A 23,360-nucleotide genomic window follows, 5' to 3' on the forward strand; every position below is an offset into this window, starting at 1 on the left:
ACAAACCGCTGCAGAACTCAGGCATAGATGGCAAGTGCAGACCGCGTTTTCAAGATATCGGTTAGAAAATCCATAGCATATAATAGCACAAATTGAGAAACTCATAATGTCCTGTCTGTTGAATATTGTAGGCAATTTTCTCACAGATTATAATGCAGAGCATAAAACTGCTGATAAATTAACATAACACACAGGCTTCATATTCCTTGTATATGGCTTCATATTCTTTGTTTTTCTTCAAGTTTGTTGCTTTACAAGACTTAAATTATTCCTTCTGAATTTGTTTTACAAGACTTAAATTATTAAAGATAATAACAAATCTTCCCAACCATTCAAGATAAATCTGATTTAACTTGAATGCACATATTCTTTATTTCCATTATCTAAATGTTTTACTGTCATGAAAAATATATATTTCCATCTCAACATGAGCTAGCAAGAGTGCCTGTATGTAACATGATATAGTGGATGAAGGAGCCAACAATGAACCACAAAAGGAGCATATTGTTGCATCTGAAAAAGCTTATGGGGTAATGCTATTTCCTTGTAGTATTTAGTCATTTATTTCTAAATCTAGGGTATTGAATCTAGCAAAACATGATTTGAATTATAGCTGTTATCTTAGGATAAAATAGGGGCTACTTGTTACTTGAAGAGGATAGCATTTCTCTCTATCCGTATAAAAAAAATTCTACTCATGATATCATTTTATGTTAATTGGATATTGACAGTTTGTATTTAGTTTATTTCAGCGTTTTATTCTAGTCATTCATATATAATCTCTTATGTTATTGGTCATACATATATTATTGTTAACCTATTACTATTTATGTAGTTCAATCATAATTATTCTTCAATATGTAAGAGGATGGCACATAGATATAGGCATCGAATCTTCTGTACATTCATTCTGAAAATCTTAATATAATTCTCCTATTCTCTCTCCTACTTTCTTTGTGAGGCCAGTGTATGTACATTTTTAGAATATCTCTTCATCATCTCATCTCACCTATTTGAATCTTTGTTAAGTTGGCAAGTTCATATTCGGCAAATTGTGCTATGAATGTTTAATGCTTTCTTTGTTCAACACTTTTCATTGGAAACTAGACTTCTATTAATGTTGAAACATTATGCTGCCTCTCTATTTTTCTATTAAAATGTATGACTGAATTCTGAGACTGCCAAACCTCAAGCTTTGTTGCCAACAAAATGCCTCACTAGGCAGAGTAATTAACCCCTTAAACTACATGTTCCACAATCTGGGTAGACTAGGGTATGAGGGACTACAAAGCCCTTAACAAAAAAAGGAGGATACCTGCATGTTTACTGTTTGATCCAAACACTTTAACATAAAACAAAGGATATAAAAACTTCTGCATGCATTCCTTCAATGGACAGAGTTAACATGGCAGTGATTCAGGAAAAATTGGAAAAGGCGCTTTACACAGTTGAGTGCTAGTAAGGGTAGCTCTACTTGTCAGGAATATCAAGAACCAAGTAGCTCACTGTAAGAAAATGGTTAATGCTAAGGATGGTCCACCAACAGTGTTGTTCAACTAAATGAAGAGTTGAACTGTAGGCCGCTGCTTACAAGTTTGGAGGACCTTGGAAATGTTGTTCTTCCCAAGAGTTGAATCTCGAACAAGTGGCACCAGCCTACATGGTCCTTGACTTCAATCTGTGCATAATGTCTGGCACTTTGATCTACAGAAATGGCATAGAGGTGGTATATAATGTAATTGTGTCCTTCAGAACATAGATTGGTTGTCATCAATGTGCCACCGCAATGGCCAACTGGTCAGGAAGAATACACAGCCCCTCTTCTATTGCAGAAACCCTGTTACAGGTTAACAAGAAGAAAGAAAAAACCAAAAAAAGAAGATCAAAAATCCAACTTTAGCCTGAACAAAAATGTGGCCATGCAAAATAAAGAGGGCCTAGTGCAATACTTGCACCACTCTGAGAAATGAATTGGATCTTTTTAAAGGTAATTGCTGGTTTAGCCATTACCTTTAAAAACTAACCAAGGGAAAACATTTACAGAAGTTCTAATATTGTAAGCCTTACCATTTCCTTTTCATTTGTCAAGTTTAATTTCCACATTTTTTATTTCAATGAAACATTAAAGGCTGCAAACTTTGTGGTTATGATCCAACTGGTAGAATAAGGATGACTTTCTATGAAGCTCAAACCACTCACAGGACCCTTTAATACCACGGGGTCTACAAAACCACAAGACTGACATAATAGATTTCATGTTTCAAGAAAACAGAAATACTTCAAGCTTGACTTCCATTACATTTTTTTACACGCACTATATGGTCTACCCTGTCCTCTGAGATGGACAGAGGTTCTTTGTGAAGACACACCAAATACAACCGAGTGATTTATGGCACAATGATTAAATAATGATAAGCCAACAAAATATGTACTATTAAACATAAGATATGCTCACTCAAGGGAAAGATTACTAGCCGAGGATTTATACTCCAAACACCTAATTGGAAGTTGGTTTATGTGGCCTCAAACCAAATGCACTTGGACTCATATTTTTTCCTTGACTAACCAGGGGAATGCCCGAATGCTTTTCCCCTCTGTGAGGGCTATGTGTCTGTCTGATCTCACTTATACGGGGGCTATATATTTGTTTAGCTTCTGCAACTTGGGGACTTAATGCAGACTCAGATCCATGAATTGGTGTGCAATCACTCAAGCTAGTTATCCGTGGACTATATGTGTGTTTGACCTCACCGCGACTTCATGTAATCATCTCATCCAAAACTTCGCCATCATTTGCACCTGTTCCCATGCTTGCTAGTCCGAACCCCTGAATTCCAGCTTCCTGCAATCAATATATGTTACAGTTCAATTTATTATTGTTCATGTTGCAGGGCTTATGAAATAGAATTGAGTAATATTTTTAAAATTTGTTTGATATGTGTCTTGCACTCACTGTTATATTGCATGGCATTCCAGGGGCTTCTTCATACTCTGCTGCATCCAATTCTTGAAGATGTGCTCCTTTGAAAAACTTGGGAAGGATATACTGCCTCGCTGGGACTAACAAGTTACAACATGATTAGTAGTGGGAAGAGAACACCATCTATAGGCACCCATGTGATACCAAAACATGCCAACAAATAACATGTCTGGAAAATGGTGAAAGTGGCAATTGTCTTGAAAGGCACCGTTTCAAGAAATGTAGCATGATACTCCTAAAGTTCTCTGTAACCATCAGTTCAACATTGATCAGCTTTGAAAACTATATTACAAGCATTAAATTCAATCACATTATAGTTTGAATAAAGTTCATACTTGTATCTACGGCTTGGAGCAGTGAAAAGAAACAATAGCCTTTCCCAAAATTGATTTCCTGGCAAACTCTCTATGGCCATGAAGGCAAAGTAACCCCAAAGCACAGAAGTTGGGATCTTTCTAATGATGGGCATTACTGCAAGGCAGCCAACCACCATCAGAGATTGCAACAAATTACTCAATTGCTGTTCTTTCACCTCAACAAGAAGCAGGTCATCCACGTCCTTGTCAACATTAAAAATTGATTCATCAACTGGGGCATCGATATTCCCAGTACTTGCGGCCAACTGAATTGTGGACTCTTTCAATTCCTTAAGTGCCTGCATAAATGGTTGGGACATGACAAGACAAATAAATAAAGGGAGAGGAAAATTAGATAAAATGAAACACCCAAACTCAAAAATAAGACCATTACCAAGGCAGGTGGAGGCTGATAAACCATTGGGGTCTGCATTTGCTCATAGGCTTCTTGCATGTTTCTGTATAATTGCCCTAAGGTTGAATTTTTCTGCATACTTTTCCAGATTGTTGTCACTAACTTGCTAAGCACCAACTGTAACAAAAGTACTTGTAAGTTACTCGTCTATAAAATGTCTGAATTGTGTCTTTTCCCTGAGAAGCTGCAATTGATAATTCCAATATATTAGTACCTGATGTTTGAGGGTAGCTAAGCCTTTCATGTGCATTGGAGATTCAGGAATAACACCATTTGAAGGAGGTATGCCAACAATACCACATAAAATAGTCTGTCACAATAAAAGGAAAATTTATGAATCCACTAGAGATTTTTTATGGAGGTGAAAACAAAGAATGAAGAGTTAGATCAAGATGTCTTCAGGAGAGCAAAAGCTCTTCCAGAATAGGGTAGCCAGTGATAGTTGAACCTAAACATGAACCCTGACAAAAATTACAACATAGTTCTAAATAATATATATTTACTGTGGTAATGGGCCTTGACACAATCTCTGCAATAATGGCCCTGCTTGATACAACATCATTTTTCAAGGGTTTTTTGTGAAGTTTCCTTTAAACTTTTCTATGCAGACTTCTTCCCTTTCTTCTTAGTGATTTCAGTGTAAGTGCTCGGTATACACTCTTTTAAGTGAATCTGTTCCAGCAATGTTCTTTCTGCAGTAACATTCCACCAAGAAAGTTAGCCACTTTATCAGTGGCATTCACACTGGTCACAAATGGCTGAAACATTTTTTTCAACCATTGGAACAGTGGCACTACGAACTTTAGGATCAATTCTATCATCAACTGCTCCAAATTGATCTTGCACATCCTGAATACGTATCGTATAAACAGTGATATACACAACCAATCATTTAAAATGCATACAGTCATTTCCTAGAATAGAGAATCCTTGTTCTGTTAGAGAATCCTAGTCCAAATCTTACAAGAACTAATCAAACTTCTAATTTGAGGACCAATATGATCTGCAATAGTAAAACTTATAATGTACTGCACATCTTCATTGTGCGCCAAAAGCTTTACTAATTCTTTAGCAACAGTGCAATTTGTCTTCTTACCCTCCACAAGTCTTAACAATCAATTCTTCAATTATATGTTTAGCACCCTTCACTTGAAGATAGGATAATTCTTCCCATCAAGCTTAACGTTGGGTAGAGGGATGCTTTAAAATTAAGATGAAGCTATCCTCCCCCTTGCTCAACAATTCTCTACAGATCTCAGAACAGAACCAAAGGTAATCTCAGGAACAGCGTACTATACTACTATGACAAAGAACCACAATTCTGAAAGAAACATCAGTTTGGTTAGGATCTTCAAACAGCTACCAAGGAATCAAGTAAATGCTGCTCTGCAATTCCAAGACTTCAAGTATCCAGATGCATTGCATTGCTCTATGGCACATCAATGCAATTAAAGGTAAGCCTTCTAATGGTAAGGCTTACAATATTAGGCAGAGTAATTAACCCCTTAAACTTCATGTTCCACAATCTGGGTAGACTAGGGTATGAGGGACTACAAAGCCCTTAACAAAAAAAGGAGGATACCTGCATGTTTACTGTTAATGCCTCACTAGGCAGAGTAATTAACAAAATGCCTCACTAGACAGAGTAATTAACCCCTTAAACTACATGTTCCACAATCTGGGTAGACTAGGGTATGAGGGACTACAAAGCCCTTAACAAAAAAAGGAGGATACCTGCATGTTTACTGTTTGATCCAAACACTTTAACATAAAACAAAGGATATAAAAACTTCTGCATGCATTCCTTCAATGGACAGAGTTAACATGGCAGTGATTCAGGAAAAATTGGAAAAGGCGCTTTACACAGTTGAGTGCTAGTAAGGGTAGCTCTACTTGTCAGGAATATCAAGAACCAAGTAGCTCACTGTAAGAAAATGGTTAATGCTAAGGATGGTCCACCAACAGTGTTGTTCAACTAAATGAAGAGTTGAACTGTAGGCCGCTGCTTACAAGTTTGGAGGACCTTGGAAATGGTGTTCTTCCCAAGAGTTGAATCTCGAACAAGTGGCACCAGCCTACATGGTCCTTGACTTCAATCTGTGCATAATGTCTGGCACTTTGATCTACAGAAATGGCATAGAGGTGGTATATAATGTAATTGTGTCCTTCAGAACATAGATTGGTTGTCATCAATGTGCCACCGCAATGGCCAACTGGTCAGGAAGAATACACAGCCCCTCTTCTATTGCAGAAACCCTGTTACGGGTTAACAAGAAGAAAGAAAAAACCAAAAAAAGAAGATCAAAAATCCAACTTTAGCCTGAACAAAAATGTGGCCATGCAAAATAAAGAGGGCCTAGTGCAATACTTGCACCACTCTGAGAAATGAATTGGATCTTTTTAAAGGTAATTGCTGGTTTAGCCATTACCTTTAAAAACTAACCAAGGGAAAACATTTACAGAAGTTCTAATATTGTAAGCCTTACCCTTTCATTTCTATGCAATTAATTAACCTTGAGCATGGAACATAATTCTTCTTAATCTCCATGATATTCAAGAATCAAACTCCAATGGCAGCATTGGCTTCAACACGTCTTCCTTTTATCCCTTCAAAGCTGCCATGGGTCATGATGGCTTGATCAATGATCGCATGCTCTTAAGACCATACACACCCTAATACCAATTGAAAGAAATAAATAATGATCTAGAAACGAGAAGAAGAAAGAAAGTGGTGTAAAAGGCCCAAAATCAAATCGAGCAAGTGCCCTTGATTATATAGGATATTAATCATAACCACCTTATAATAGTCAACCCTAACATGTGACCAAGTTCATAATACATAGGATAAAAACTGTATTACAAGATACACATGAAGATGTTCAAGGACTTAAGATTAGGAGTCATGACTAAGCCAAAAGGTTGACATTTATAGGCTTCCATCCTCCCAAACTAAGGCTTGGTCCCTTTTAGGGTTTAGAGAGGGTAAGTTATAGTTTATTTGATTCACCTCCCAATTTGGGGAATCTCCCTAAGGTTTTCCTAGACACTTTAGGACCTCTTTGACCCTAGCACTCTCTCTAGAGAGCTCTCCAAACCCTAGTTGCTCCTATTCTAGAGTGATAATGATGTTCTAATATGATCTTTCTTTGGCTCACAAGTACAAATTTGCCTTGGGACCTCTTTCTCCAATGCATAGATCCACTTGCCACTTCCCGTCTCCTCATTTCCTTATAGTATGCATTTGTTGTTAGGGGCTTGGACCATGTCAACCACACCACATGGTATCTCCTCATGCAAAGGGCTTTCCTTCAAATATGTAGCCTCAAACAAAGTGTCCTTGCCCCAAATATATCAAAGGTGAAACACACCTCCAAATATGCATAATATGCCTTGAATAATACATAAAAACCTCATAAAGGAGCTTTAACATCCTTTAATGTAGAATGTGTCTCGAGCAAAGTGCCCTTGCCCCAGATATCTAAAAATTGAAAGACACCTCCAAATATGTGGAATATGCCACAAATAATATGTAACACCCTGTAAAGGTGATTTAGAATACTTTAATAGCCTTCATGCAGAAGACATCCCTATTCAAAGGGGTGGTTACCAAAATGTTCCTCTTTTCACCCTTGAAGTAGAACATTTCTCATCAAGTGTCATCCTTTTAACCATACAAGAGCTTCTACCACCACATGGCATCATTCAAGTAAGGGTTTTCATCCTCTAGCCTCTTTCCTTTCCACCTATCATGCTCTAGGCATCGTCCTAGATAGGGTGTGTTACTCTCCCTACCATTTTTCATACTTTGGACCTCCAATGTGCAAGGGGATTCCTCCTTTTGGTTGTTTATGACCCCCCTTACCATAAATCATGTTCTAGGCTCCTAATGTGATAGGAGGCTCCTATTCTAGGGCTCCCTTCCTCATATTATTCACCAATGGGATCCAGAGCCTTAGCTTCAACATAGGAACAAGGCTCTCCCTCAGTGATGCAACAAAAGGTAATGTAATCATAACCCTAGTTCAAATATGTGTCAAGTGTGCCCAAGTGAAACTTCATGGTGAGATGTAATTTCAAAAAAACCCAAGAGTCTCTTGCATCCTACAACTACCCCTGAACTCCATGAGTCTTCTCCTGTGCTCAGTGTGAAAGAAAAACCCATGAAAAATCTACATGACCCATACATTTTCAAAGGCAACAAACTATATAAGAGTGTAGAGAGATGCTATTATAAAACAATATCACCCCTAAATGGCAATACAATGTCACAAACTAGTGAAGGTGGAATCCAACAAGATTTTGGTGAAAATATCTACAAGTTGATCAATTGAAGGAACAAAATATCTACAAACTTCCTCCTGTATCTTTCCAAAACAGATCTTTGTCAAATATAAAATATCTCAAAGATTTCAGCTAAACAAACCTTGCTTTGGATTTTGTTAGATCAGCGAGAGCTTTGTGATGTTGTAAAACAAATACCACATCTTTGTGATGTTGTGATTTTGTTACATTCATGCATGCCCTCCCCTCGATGGGTAACTGTGCCTTCCTAATTGAAGACAATACATTCATACATGTGCTTCATCCAGTGATCCTACTAAACTATTGCGCCTCCATTAGAGGATCTCTTATGTGCCCTCTACTAAAGATCGACTTTCCTCTGTACAAGCTAGAATGTATTTGTTGAAGGATGATGTTGTTGTCGAAGGAGAACAACTACTGAGAAATAGGTAAAATCTAAGACTACCTCCACTCTTGTATCAAATAAAAGTAAAATTGTTGTCAAATTAAGCAATATTGTTAAGCAATTTTCTCTTTGTATATTCAGCAAGCCAAAAATGAAAAATATTATATCATATGTGGGTACATGGAGCAGTTAGAAATCAGTCTACTGTCGTAGACTGAAATGGAGTACAACCCTTTTACAAGGCCTATGGTACCAAGTGCAACATCTAATCTTCTTCTGGAAAAAAACTAAAAGAGCTTTATTTCACTTTGAATTTCAAATGCTTGTTAAATGATCAAGTGGTAGTTGCAAAGAACAACTCAAACTGGGTGATATCAAAACAAAATAATTTAGTATTTCCAAGACAAAATAACATTACTGATGTATCTTTGGATTCCATGAAAACAAAGCAATTTGATGTATTGAAATGATATTAGGAGATTAGTAAAGAGGATCAAATTAAGTGATGTTATGGCCATACCATTGTATCCATTTACGCTTCGAGCGAAGAGACTCAGCAACACCAAGAACATTGAGTGCCCTCCAAGAAAATGTAGTCCTTGTGGTTTGTAGAGAGTCTTCACACTCTAACATCGGGCTCTTCAAACCATCTCTGCACAAGGTCATTACAAATGTAAAAAATCAGCAAGACACAAATTTGGTAGTAAATATGACCAAAAGAAGAACTAGTGCAAACAATTTTCACAATCCTGTTTTTGAAACCAACATTATAATCTCCTTAGCATTATGATCAGCTGTCAGTGTTCTTCCCAAGTCAGCAAACTCAGCTCCGCCTTGAAAAAGTGTAATTGCATAAAAGGAATGTCGGTCTCATGCCAATAGGTCTCCTACGATGAATGCGCAGGAACCTAGTACATAGACCATTTTTCTCTTCGCTTAGCTACCTAGGGCTTATTTCCCTTTCCAAATATCAATAATTCTTTTCCAAGAAAACATAAAATAAGAATAATATTTTACTATATTCTAAAAGGTGAAGATGTTGAAATCATGCCACAAAGTGAAAGGAAATCAAATATCTTTCCTCAAACCACCAAATATATAAAGAAAACAACAATAATTATAAAAATAAAACTAGATCTGTCGATCTATGCATGAAATGAGTCAAGCGACTAAAAAAATATGACCAAAATAAACCAAAAATTTCAAACTTGACAAAATCCTCTAAACAAGCAGCAAACAAACTGCTAAAATTTTCTAAGATATTAGAGCTAGACATCAACGCAATTTCATGTACTTGAATAAGCCCATTGTTGCTTAGCGTTAGACTTCTTAAATTAGTTATTTATCATTTAATACTAGGACACTGTCTATGTGAAAAGAAATAGGTCCCAGCTTCATCAAATCTGACTTCATTTCAAATCAAAGATCAAATCCAAAGGACACTAACTCGTTACTCTTGGATGGTACTAATGTTAAATACACAAAATAACAAAAAATAAAGATATGATAAAAAAGTAGACCTGCAAGATTATATTGGTCGAGTGTGACAGGGACACAAATAACTGAGACTAGAGAGATTTATAGAAGGCAGTAGTTACTATTGTGTGATTAGTGGTATGGTGGAGAGACCTACCAAGAAGGGACGTTGGTCTCGGAAAAGTATAGTAGGGAGATCCATAGAGCATTTATGTAAAAGGAAGATGAGAAGTGTCGTCTTCAAGTTGGTTTATGTTATGGTAGAATTTTGTTGGTGATAAGTGGTAACAAAACACTTACATCAATAGGTAAAAAGTAAATTCGGGGCATGAGTTGGACTGACTCATGTTATCTCATCCCTTAATGGTCCTAAGGACATGTGGGGACCCGAACAACTTAGTACCTAAAAGACTTGAAAACATGGCTGACAAATCACTGACAAGAAATGGCTAGCAAATGACTTGAAAGTCTTGTTAAATTTGTTATTTATCATTTAATAATAGTCAGACACTATCTATGTGAAAAGAAATAGGTCCCAACCTCACCAAATCCAGCTTTATTTCCTGTCACAGATAAGAAACAAACAATGTAATGATTAAATATGAAACATCAATCTTAAAATAACACACATCAAAATAATGTTGCTGCAATGTTACAATGAAAAATACAAATATAGAACCTATTTTTACCTGAAGTTGACATATAGTAATTTTGCATGATCAATGGAACATGTATACCAAAATAAGAGTCCTAGGGTATTTCAATTTCCCAGTTCTCATCTTGGTCCTCATTTTCTAAATTGTGAACATGATCTTCTCTAAATGAACTGTCATTATGAGCCTCCAAAACATTATGTTCTATATCAAGTTCATTAGATAGATTTATTATATTGTTTTCTCCCCTTCTATCACAATCTGATCGCCAAAGAGTTAGCGCTCTTTCATATGGAAAATTGTCAATGTCATACTTTGTTACATATAATCTTAAACATGTATCCACATGTTTATCAAGCTTGTTCCTCAACTTTGACTTCAAGAATGATAATGCACTAAACATTCTCTCATCCTCCACTGATCCCAAAATCATGGTTTGACACAAATCTGCTAATTTGAAATATTCTGATATGTTTTCTTGCAGGTATTGGCTAGCACTTAAAGTAGTCCATAATCTTGTTATAGCACCATTTTCATTAGGATTCTCCAAAAAAGGATATTGCTTCCACATTGTTTCAGCAAAGCGTCCACCTTGTTGATACAATTTTGATGAATCTAAAATACCTTCAATTTGTTCTCCATGTATCCAGACTTTCTTGCAAAAATGGTCTACTAAACATTTTAATCTTTTTTGAAAATCAGCTTTTAAAGTTCTTCGACATTGACAATTGTTCCAATATTGAGGGTATACCACACACATGGCCTCCAACAATTCATCTCGAGGAAATCGTTCTCTTATCTCTAATGATAGTGATCTTGCAATTTCTATCAAATTTTGTCTCACTGAAATCACAATATTATCAAATTGGTCTCTTGACACGGGGCAATCTTTGGTGATTCGTCCTGTCTTACTAATATAATGAAAGGGAACCATATACCCACGCACTACGATACATAGTATCCCTTTTTCATCAAAGGTCAAAAAATTTTCAGTATTTTCTATATTGATGATCTCAGTCCAACTTTTAAACTCTGGACCAGTAAAAGAGTCTGGCATCATATACAAATTATCCAATGCAAGACATGCTGACTTTCTTGCATTTGTGTATTCCGCAATATACATTGTGCGATTCTGAGACATTTTCACGAGGACATTCATTTCATGTAGCATAGGAAGAATTCCAGCCAATGTCAATAATGTCTCTATATTAGTTAGTTGAGAAAGAAGATCTTGAGCTTTGTCTACATTATAGCGATTTTCATACATCAACCCTACCAAAGATTTGAACTCACTAAATAGTCTTTGAGCTGGTCCATTTAATGAGATCCATCTTGTATCAACATCTTTCAGTAGTTTTTTTCCATCCGTAATACCATCTGCAAATTGTTGAAACTCTAAATATCGTTTGGGACTACGAGAAAAGTATGCATGAGTCTCACGTACAAGATCTTCAACTTTTGAAACTGATGGAAACTTGCTTACTATTTTAAATGCAAGATTCATCCTATGAGCCATACAATGAATATTAAGCATATATGGTGAAGCTGATAGTTGTAGCCTAACACAAAGGCCATTCCTTTGTCCTTGCATTACCGCTGCTCCATCTGCTCCAACACATACCAACTTTTTTGCAATCATTAATTCATCCATACCACTTTCCTTCAATCCATTAAGAACAAGTTCATAAATATTTTCAGCTGTAGAAGTCTCTCTCATCTTATTAATCCCAAGTAGATAGGAATGTCTAATATGGTCATTAACCATATAAATGCTCATGCAAATCCATGAAGTATTATCTATAGCTGTAACCTCATCTAAAGACAATGCCAAAAACCTAGCATTTGCAATCTTCTCTTTCAAATCATCCTTTTCTACTTGAGCTAGATATCCTGCCCATCCCCAACCACTAGTTACAGACCAATGAGAAGATGGAAAGTTTGGCACTTGAAGAAAAGATAGTAATTTCATGTGATCTGGATAATCTGTCATAGGACGACCTTTAGATAAGATGTGAAATACAGTGCTCAATTGTATCGTCTTGGATAACAAATTTCTTTCCATCGTCTTTTCAAATAGAGATATGATGGTTCCTCCGTCCGCCTCAAGTTTCCTCTTACATAATAAATATTTTTTATATTCTTCTGCATATTCAACATGTCGACATTCCTCGGAAGATTTCCATCTAACAATAGATTTCTCTTTACCATTTACAATTTTCTTTTCATACACCTTTCCTGCATGCTTTTGTACCGTATCTAGCTTCATCTGAAATTTCACTTCCTTTTGAGTTTTCCAACTACACGCAATACATCTAACTTGTCGGAAAAGCTCTTTCTCATTTGTAGGAGGTATTTCTTCAATAAATGGAAAACTTGAGACCCAATTTTCTTGGAATCGTCTTCCTATGGCCCACTGGCCTCTTTTCCTTTTCCGCGAATGGATTGTGTCACTTTCCAAGGAAAAATCTTTAACATTTTCATCACCAATTTCTGTTGAAACTGCATTTATCTCACCCTGACCACTTGAGGAACCTATTTCTTCATCCATCGTATGGATATCAAATGCATTTCCACAAGAGTTAACCTCTCTCTCAGTAACAGATTGTTCAAAGGAGCTTGAATCATGAAGAGAATGTGTATTTTTGGATGGAGCCTTTTGAAAGTATGATAATACATCTGTTTGCCTTAATGGTTTCTTCCCATGATTATCTTTTGACATCTCACTAAATATTCCACAAGTAAAATTTCCAATCGATCTGCAAACCTGCATCAACAGTTTTCAAGCGTTGAGATATGCTTCATATAAATTCACTTGTTCATAGAAAATAGAATTATACTTTGCAAAATAATTGTTGAGTCAACATTGAAAGAACATATATCAGAAATTGAATTTTGAGGCAAAATGGAATTTCACAAAAATTATTTAACAATGATAATGGGAAACTATTAAATTTTAAGACATAAAATATAATAATTCATTTGTATAACATTGAAACAACATCACTTTCTTTGAATTATTCCTAATTTCCTACAGAAGTTGGTTGACAGGATTCAGGACCTGGTCCCCTCCTCCCAAGCCAGCTTACAGTATGTCTACCATGCCCAAAACTCAAAAGCTAATGCTAAGCCAAATGAAAGGGTATTGCTACCTGAGGAAGAAATTTGAACAACCAGAAATCTAAGTATGGAAAGGGTAGAGCCTCCATCCCTTAGCATGTGAAAAATAAATGGTTAAAATATAATAAGATGGAAAGCTTAATTTGGAAGTCTTGACAGGGTCAAGGAAAGCCACTATTACTTCCACATCAAGAGGTTTGTTTAGAGAAAAGCTCATCTACTGAAAGTCAGGGCTTCTTTCTGACCAATCACTAGCCTTAGGAAGATGAGACTTCAAGAGAAACAATCAAGTCTGAAGATATAGGAGTTGATGAATGCCATTGCTCAGTTGGCTTGGCATTCTCTGTTTTATAAATCAAACAGTGTAAGCGGAACTATTTTGAGGAGTGCAGAAGGTTTAAGCATGTCTAGTTCCAGTTTTTCCATTTTGCAGCATTCTCAGAAATTTTATAGTCTGGAGTATCAAAGAAAGTTATCTCAGGAATGTTCTCAACTATGATCAAAAGTCTAAAGACCTACCTGTTTTTACTGACATCTAAGTGACAGCAATTTTCTCATGTAATTCTTCTTAAAGCCGAATTTTTCAAGGGGTTGTGCTCCAAGTGGGCTATTAGAGCCTGCCAACCCACAACTTCAATGACCAAAATATTCTAGGCAATACAGTTAGTACAGAAGAAATATATTTTATAGATATAGTATCATCGTTCAATACCTGCCAACAAAAAAATTTAAGCCTGACCAACTTGTAGGATGCTGCAAGTCAAGACTCAGATTGAAAGGTTGTCCTGCCTTTATTACAAAGTTCTATCTAATTTTGTAGCATAAGATATAAGGCTGAGAAACAATGTAGATAAGGCAAGATAATTTTATTTAAGTCTAAATAAAGCCTGACAGATAGGTAAATGGGACTACAAAGTACAACTAGTGATGCTAATATGTAGGGGAACCCTTATATGGTCTGGTTAAGAATTTAGAAAAATATTCAAATTCTACCCGGACTGTGGTAGGTATCCTAGGTTTATATCCTCAGTTAAATTTCAATATCTTTTTTCTAAACACAACTTAGTTTTGACTTAGTCTTTGATTTTCCATATGCTTCTCTACCAGCATACTGGCTCCCCTTGTGTTTTCTCTGTGAGCACTGCTTTGTAACCAAGCTTTGCTGTGTAGCCGACTGAATCAAGGTTGTTAGACCAATTTAATTCATCCTCCTTATCTCTAATTTTGATTGTACTTAGTTGCAATATGTTAAGTTGTTAACATAGCCAACTCGATTGTCAAACGAATATCCTTCCAAACCTGTTGACCTTGCTGATATCTAGTGCTGTTTCTGCATGGTGGTCAAATTTGGATCCACAATATCAGCTTGATTGTGTGCCATTGTTATGCAGGGTCTCAATAGTTTCTTCATTAATCTCCTGGAGCCTTTTAAACCTCACCTAGGGATCTTCACCTATTCTCACTTTCTCTCCATTTCCTATTCTCCACATTGTACTTAGTTGTAATATATAGACTGTTGTATAGACACTCTATATAACAGTGCAATTTGTCTTATAGCTTTACTAATTCTTTAGCAACAGTGCAATTTGTCTTCTTACCCTCCACAAGTCTTAACAATCAATTCTTCAATTATATGTTTAGCACCCTTCACTTGAAGATAGGATAATTCTTCCCATCAAGCTTAACGTTGGGTAGAGGGATGCTTTAAGATGAAGCTATCCTCCCCCTTGCTCAACAATTCTCTACAGATCTCAGAACAGAACCAAAGGTAATCTCAGGAACAGCGTACTATACTACTATGACAAAGAACCACAATTCTGAAAGAAACATCAGTTTGGTTAGGATCTTCAAACAGCTACCAAGGAATCAAGCAAATGCTGCTCTGCAATTCCAAGACTTCAAGTATCCAGATGCATTGCATTGCTCTATGGCACATCAATGCAATTAATTAAGCATAGAAATAACATCTCTATGTAGCGGCACTTAAAATATTACAAAAGGTGATCATTCACTGAGGTACATTCCAAAAAATATATAATTATTGTTGCCACATCATCCAGATTTAGAATAATAATCTATTGGAATGGACACATTGATAAAAATTCCATTGTTGAGTTTGGGTTTGAGTTATTTCTTCCTCTAACTGCTCTCCAAAGCTAACTATTCAAACCAAGTCACCCTTCAATGACATACAACTCACAAGGTTCTCAAAGGCAGAAAAATCAAAAGCGTATAACAGTTAATATGTCCTTTACTGCTCCATTTTCAGGTGAAAGATTCTCAGTAATATAAACAGATCTTCCAATAGTCAACATGTAACAACAACCAAGAAAATATAGGAATCCACCAATAAACTATAATGCAAGGTCTTTTTTCTCTTTTCGAAAGGTTTCCATGAAAAACTTGTTCAAATTCATTTGTAGAGTAAGCACATAAAACGTTACTGTAATTAACCTTGAGCATGGAACATAATTCTTCTTAATCTCCATGATATTCAAGAATCAAACTCCAATGGCAGCATTGGCTTCAACACGTCTTCCTTTTATCCCTTCAAAGCTGCCATGGGTCATGATGGCTTGATCAATGATCGCATGCTCTTAAGACCAACAGTCTATACATAATTAGACTACAGTCTATACAACAGTCTATACAGACACTGTGTTCAATCCAGATTTTGATTACAAACACCATTGAGGCCATACAGTATCTCCAATTTTTCACATCATTGAGGTCATCAGTATCTCCAGTTTCAAACAGCATTCAGGCCACATTTGCTTCAAAGTGCTTACAAGTATTGTCAAACGGCAGTACATTCTAAATTTACTCATATTACACTTGAGAACTAGAACACATACCGCTTGAGAAGAGAGCTGCTGCCGCTTCAAGTACCTCAAGTGTAATATGAGTAAAGTTAGGCCTAAGCACCTTTATTATTGAGATTGAGCGCTTTCAAATACCAGGAGACAAGTGTGTGTGTTGACTTCAAGTTTGGCCTGGGAGAATTATTACACACTTTAAGCAGATTCTGTGAGGTTTCAAGGCACAGTGGGAACAAATCTTCAACTAAGGAGGTTGAGAACTGTCTAGTGACCTAGAACAACTAAGTGGGTTATGCGAAGATATTTATTAAGGGTGGTTGTGTTGAAGGTAGTAGGGAGGTTTAGAACGCAAGACAGGGGCGAGTATAGTCACTGTGAGAAAGAACTTGTGGAAAATCTGGGAAAATCAAGATTGTTTGTTATGTCAAAGGTCAAAGGAATAGAGCAATTGACTAGTGGGTCATAACGTAAGGTTCCACAGTTAAGGCTGCTAGAAAAAGGGACCGGAAGAGCCAAAAATGGGAAGGTGAATGAATGAGATGGACTACGTTGAATGATGGAAATATGAGAGTAGCCAAAAGGTATGCATTAAGTGGTACTAGAGCAATATTGATGCTCTTGGGGATTGACAAGTGATTGAGGAGGTTTCTGCAGTGAACCAAAAAGATTTATAAGATTGCTCGTGAAGAAGAGACATCAAAGTTGAGACAAAGAAACCAAGAAAATTTTGGGCAAGAGGAACCTAAGAAAAAAAGTGAGGAGAGAAAGAGATTGAGAACGGAATACAGGATTGGAGCATATTAAAGAAGTACCAACCAAGTGTAGAGCTAGGAAGAATTGAGACATTGAGACCTCAGAGGTTAAGGAACTAGTAGGTAACTGGTTTGTATTTTTTTTTAAATGTATACAAGGAGTTAATCCTTACAGTGGTAATAGTAGAAGGAGTGGTAACAGAGGACCAATAAAGTTCTTAAAGTGTATGGCAAGAAACTTACGACAAATAGGCTACAAAACAAAACATAGAAGGTTTCTAGCTGAGGTCCTCAAAGAGAAGAGAACAAGTGGAGTTCTCAAAAGGTGAGAAAAGTGTAGAAGCCATAGAAGACCAGAGCATGCTCAAGTGGGTTCCAGAGGAGGGAACCAGAGGAATACCAAAAGCCTAGGTTGAGGTGAAGTGGGTGAGATATTGGGTAACAAGTGATGGAGAAGAATTGTTAAAGGGGCTTGAGTGTAGCTCACAATGAGCAAGAGAAAGCTCACAAGAAAGGAGGAAAGAAGATGGCTACTGATGGACATAATTCAAAGAGAGGCCATAACAAAAGGGAGAAGCATGCCAAGGAAAATGGCATGAGTAAAGAAGAAATTGAAAAGGAGATTTATGAGTTGAAGGAGAGATTCAACATAGTCAAAATGAGGCTTGAAAGAGAATACCAAAGGTAGAGATGGGACCTAAGGAAGAAGGCCAAATTACTTGTCAGAAAAAAGATTTTAAGAGGAAGCCCCCTAAAGCTAGAAAGCTAGGGAGGAAGATGAAGCACCTGTTGAGCCTAAAGTTGAATTAGTTCACTATTTTGAACCAGAGCAGGGAATAGTCCTTGATGATGAGGAAGATGTTGAAGAGAGACTATCAGAGAGTCTCATGGACTGCATAAAGAGTTCAAGTCAACATATGGATTTGTTGATAGAAGATATGGTGGAAAAAGCATCATAACAGTAGAGGGAGCTACACAAAGAGGATGTCGATGAGACAATAAATGAAAGTCTCATGGGAGGTTAGCTAGAAGTGCTCGTAACACTAACATATATACCATATGGGGCTAAAGAGCTTGGTGATTATGATACTGATGCTATGTGTATAGATGCAGATGATAAGGATTTTCAAGAGGGACAATCATTCATAGTTGTCATAAGAATAGAAGAAAGAGAAGGAGTACCTTCCTAAAGCATGGAAGGAAGACAAAATTTGATGTTGGAGGCATCAGAAGAGGCCAGGTAACCTTTTATTTTTAAAATTGGTGAATTTTATGTGAATGCATGCTTTGCATGTGAGGAGAATGGACAACTGGTCCAAAAGGAGAACGAGAACACTAAAGAACTGAGTACAACGGCAGGCAAATGTTACTAGATAGGAGGTGGTTCAAGCAGACACGCCACCTTATGTTCCAGCCATTCTCTATTTAGCTCTACTGGCTTTCTTATACCTATACCAGGAACCCGAGCCCACTAGGAAGCCTTTCGCTCTTTTAGATCGTGTAATGCAATCTCAGATCTTCACTTCCTATGCCCTGAAACCAACCCTATATCTGTGTCCTGGCACTTCATAGAAGAAGCATTAAGGAAAGGCTATCCCGGCTGGGTGCTGCTGGTTTGAAAGAGCAAACCTACATCAACTCTAAAATCATCACTTACATCTGATCAGACCATCTCATTGACTAGAGAGATTGAATCCACTAGACTACCATCGATAAACAATCAACAGAACATCAACTAGCTATCACATAAAAGAAACCAAAAGACACTTACCGCTCCCACCGGCCGGCTGATGGAAATGGACTGACTACCGGAGATATTCGTGTTATTTCGTCTACACTGGTTTGTACACGAATGCGTGGGTTATACCGAGTACTTGGTGAATTATAAACCGCTGCAAATAAGAAACAAGTTCCATGAGTATAAAATCAACAAATACAAATGAATATTACATTTTTTATCATCACCCAAGGAACAAGAACCAAACAAAACTCAAGTCTAAGGGAAGGTTTATCAACTTGATGTCCAAAGAAGTACCATGAACAGGTATACCCCATCTTCCGGAAAGCAATTGCAATCCCTGAGAAAAGAAATCATGAGCCGTTCAAATCCAAGAAACAATGGATACCGAAACCAGAGAAGAATAAGCGGATTGAAATCTGAAAATGCAAGAATATCCCACCGAAACTGCTGCTACTAGATTTGTGAACTAGGATGAAAAAACCTATCTCAAAACCATTTTTATACAGGGACCCAGGGAGCCATATACACCAAAACAGTGGGCTGAATCTGTCAAAACAGGGAGCCGCCCTCGCTCCGCCCTCCATTTCAAAATAAATCTAACATCCCATGACCAAATCGACCCTCATCCCATGACCAAATCGACCCTCACAAACCACTCCTGGGACCAAATCGACCCTCACAAACCACTCCCAGACCAGAAAACCCAAACTGTAAATCAAAATGGGGGCGATTTTGATCAAATACGATTCCGCAAATATCAAAATGGGGCTATTTTGATCAAATACGATTCGGTTAGTTTATCCGCCCTGGGCTAAAATAAAAAAATAAATTAATTTTTAAATAAAATATGGGCTAATTATATAAAAAAAAAATTATTATTTTAATTAAAAATTCGCCCCATTAAAATATAAAAAGCCTTAAATTTCGCCTTTGGGCTATTATTCGCCCCTAAAATTAACCTTGCTACTATCTGGTTGTAGAGAATGAGACTCAAATCCTAGTATTATGTGTGGATGATCTCTTCCTGACAGGATCATCCAGGCTCATCGAGGACTGCAAGAAGAATCAAGCCACAAAATTCGACATGAAGATTTGGGACAGATGCATTATTTCCTGGGGTTGGAAGTTTGGTAGCAGAAGGGGGAGATCTTCCTTGGACAAGGGAGATATGCTACAAAATTTTTGAAGAGATTTAGGATGCAGGACTATAGGCCTATGGCTACTCTAATGATCACCGACTGGAAGAAAATTGATGCATCAGAAGACAAGGATGTTGATCGCACCTTATATAGGCAGCTCGTAGGGTCCCTGATGTATCTGGTCAATACCAGGCCAAACATTTGTTACGCTGTCAACACCCTCAATCAGTTCATGGTGGAACCAAAAAGGGCGCACTGGGCAACAACCAAACATGTTCTCAGATATATACAGGGAACAATCGATTATGGACTTTTGTACACCAGAAGAAATGATATCGGACTGAGTGGGTTTACTGATGCAGATTGGGCAGGAAGTTCAGTAGATCGGAAAAGTACTTCTGGGAACTGTTTCAACATTGGATCAGGAATGACCTCCTGGTGCAGTCGAAAACAGAAATCCGTAGCTCTGAGCTCAGTCGAAGCAGAATATATGGCCACTAGCACAGCTTCGTGTGAAGCCATATGGCTTAGAAAATTGCTTGTAAACCTGTTCAGAAGAAGGATGGAAGCGACCAGGATCATGTGTGATAATCAGAGTTGCATCAAGCTCTCTGAGAATCTAGTGTTTCATCGGTTAAAACACATTGATATTCAATGTCACTTTGTCAAAGACTGTGTCCAACGAGGAGCTGTGCAGTTGAGTTACACTCCTATAGGAGAACAGGTGGTGGACATCCTTACTAAGGCCCTTGGAAGAACCAAGTTTGCTTATTTCAGGGAGAAGATGGGGATGGTAAAGAATCCATTTCAGTAACAGAAATGGATAAGTATCAGGTGTTGCAGTGCTATGAGCAGCATGATGCAACATTTGAGAGAGAGTTGCATTGCAGATGCAGTGTTGGGAAGAAGGACCAGCAACAACATGGATGCAGAGGGAGCTGCAGTACAGATGTAGCAGTGGCAGTGGTAGAGTCATGGGCAGCAGTACAAGAGGCAGTAGTGCAGAGGATGTTAGGCAGCAGGCCAAGCATCAACATAGGTACCAGTGCAGGATGATTAGGGTGATGTTCAGTGGTGGAGCATTACTAGAGCACATTCCTCGCTAAGAGGGAGTGTTGATTTGGGGTAGCATCGGATGTTCTCTAGCCATGAAAATTGGTGGAGAGGCTAAAGCACATGAGATCTCCAAGACCCAAAAATTGTTTTGGAAAATTTCATCTGGATGAAGAGTTATTAAAATAATTAATATTTTTAATGAGTTCTTAAGTCTCAACTCAAGAAAATAAAAATATTAATGGGTACAAATAAAGATAAGGTTGAGAAGCTTTTAAAAGATAAGGATCAAGTCTATTTTAATCTTAGCAGTTGATTAAAGACTTAATCTCGGCTGTTGATTCATCAACAGGAAAAGTATAAGAGAAGACTTGAGGGTCAGTTGGAGACACACTGAGGGAGACCAGTTAGTTCGATTTCTGGAGTGGGGCTTGCTGAGAAATTCAAACTAGAAGACTAGATTGTAGCAAGTATGTAACAGAAAGGCAGGGACAATGCCGAAGGACCAACACAGAGATCAAAGAGGTAGACGCAGAGCCTCTCAGAAAGACGCAGAGGCAGATGGATTGCGCAGTGACTGGAGGGCCTGCATGGGTAACGCAAAGAGGCCAAGTGCCTGACGCAGTGAGGCAGAGTGCTGACGCAGGGGGTCTGGGAGCTGCGCAAAGGCTAGCTGGACTGACGTTGAGCCTAGGTGAAACACTGGAGGATTTATCTCTGTTGGGTGAGCCAGTTTGGCACCCTAGTTGTACTCAAGAAAATCTGATTAATAAAATCCTCCTCTGCTGCATCGGTTTTCCTGCATTGGGTTTTTCTGGGGACAATTGTCCAAAAATAACTGTGTTGATGTGTTTGATGCTTGTGCATGTATTTATTTCTATATAATGGTGTGATATCTGTAGTAGAATTTATTTTAATATTTACTGAAGGAATTTCGTAAATAACTTATTGGAAAATAAGTAGGTAAAATAAATCAGTTGCTGCAGTAATAGAGTTTTCACACCAAGCCACTGCTAAAATCGTCATTGCCTTAGATCAAGGTCCAAGCCATATCCTGTCTTTGAGATACATCAAAATAGATCAAGATCCAATTCATATCCTATCAAAATATCTATCATGACTGTTATATCATGTCACTGACATACATACACACATTAAGAGAGTCTACCAAATCTATTATACGAATCACTGTTATATATCATAAGGGTGACTGCCATCGTATATATATTGTTTGCCATGTCTTATATACCTTTAAGGTGTCTGCCATGTCACATATACTATTTGCTATGTCATATATGCTGTTAGCCATGTCACTATAAAGGAGTCTGCCATGTTTACATAAACTGTGTGCCATGTCATACATGCTATAAAGGTGTTTTCCATGATTACATATTCTCTCTGCCATGAAGAAGATACTGTCATTGTGTACCATATAAAAGATCACTGAGTACATGTATCATAAGAGAACTCCGTCATATGTATCATAACAACCGTTTGTCATATAGATGTGAGTCAGTGTGTGTATGTATATATATATATATATATATATATATAGTCAATCCTTTTCACACAAGTCACTGTATATGAAGAACCAATCATTGTTATTAGATATACATAGATCCCGTTGGTGTCAGTCATGAATATCCAAAACACTGACATATATTGTAGGATTTAAAACAAAGGCGAAACCATATGGATGCCATCTAAACTGAAGACTGAAAGCAATGCCACGAAAACATACAACCAGTTATAGAGCGCTTCAAAGAGATAACAAAGCGAGCTATAGAACTCGAACCATAGAATAAGACATATGCTACCGTAATGATCCGACTGTAGTGAGTCATATGACACAATAATGATTCGATCGATGATATGAGTGAGAGCCATAGTCCAGTGCGAGAGTAATCTTGTACATGAGCGAGAGCCACAATCCAATGTGAGAGTGATCTTGTACATGAGCGAGAGCCACAGTCTAATGCGAGAGTACTCTTGTATATGAGCGAGAGCCACAGGCCACAAATGGAGATCATCAGACCTTTTTCTTTTGTTACCACCATGAATGTCGAATGATGGAAAGAGATGTGTCAATATATAGTTGAGTTGTCACATCTTTTGGGGATGAGCCAACTTGAAATCTCTTAGAGGGAATCACAATTTTGAATTTGAATTTCA

The 23,360-nt window shown here is 37.4% G+C and overlaps 1 protein-coding gene across 2 annotated transcripts in view; it reads left to right on the forward strand.

Moving 5' to 3' along the window:
• The window catches only part of LOC149258150 (cytochrome C oxidase assembly factor), a 178,963-nt gene that overhangs the window by 115,239 nt on the left and 40,364 nt on the right, over nt 1-23,360 (forward strand). Inside the window, exon 3 of one of the 2 annotated variants that reach the window (XM_089370792.1) lies at nt 466-530. The exons of the other annotated variant lie outside the window; for it this stretch is intronic. Within the exon in view, the coding sequence (XP_089226918.1) occupies nt 466-530 (65 nt within the window). The remainder of the gene's footprint in view (nt 1-465; nt 531-23,360) is intronic. 2 annotated transcript variants of the gene reach the window in all.

This window comes from Pinus tabuliformis, chromosome 6, assembly GCF_031772625.1.
Source record: "Pinus tabuliformis cultivar Carrire ecotype Pingquan chromosome 6, CPIR1, whole genome shotgun sequence".
NCBI classification, from domain to species: Eukaryota; Viridiplantae; Streptophyta; class Pinopsida; order Pinales; family Pinaceae; genus Pinus; species Pinus tabuliformis.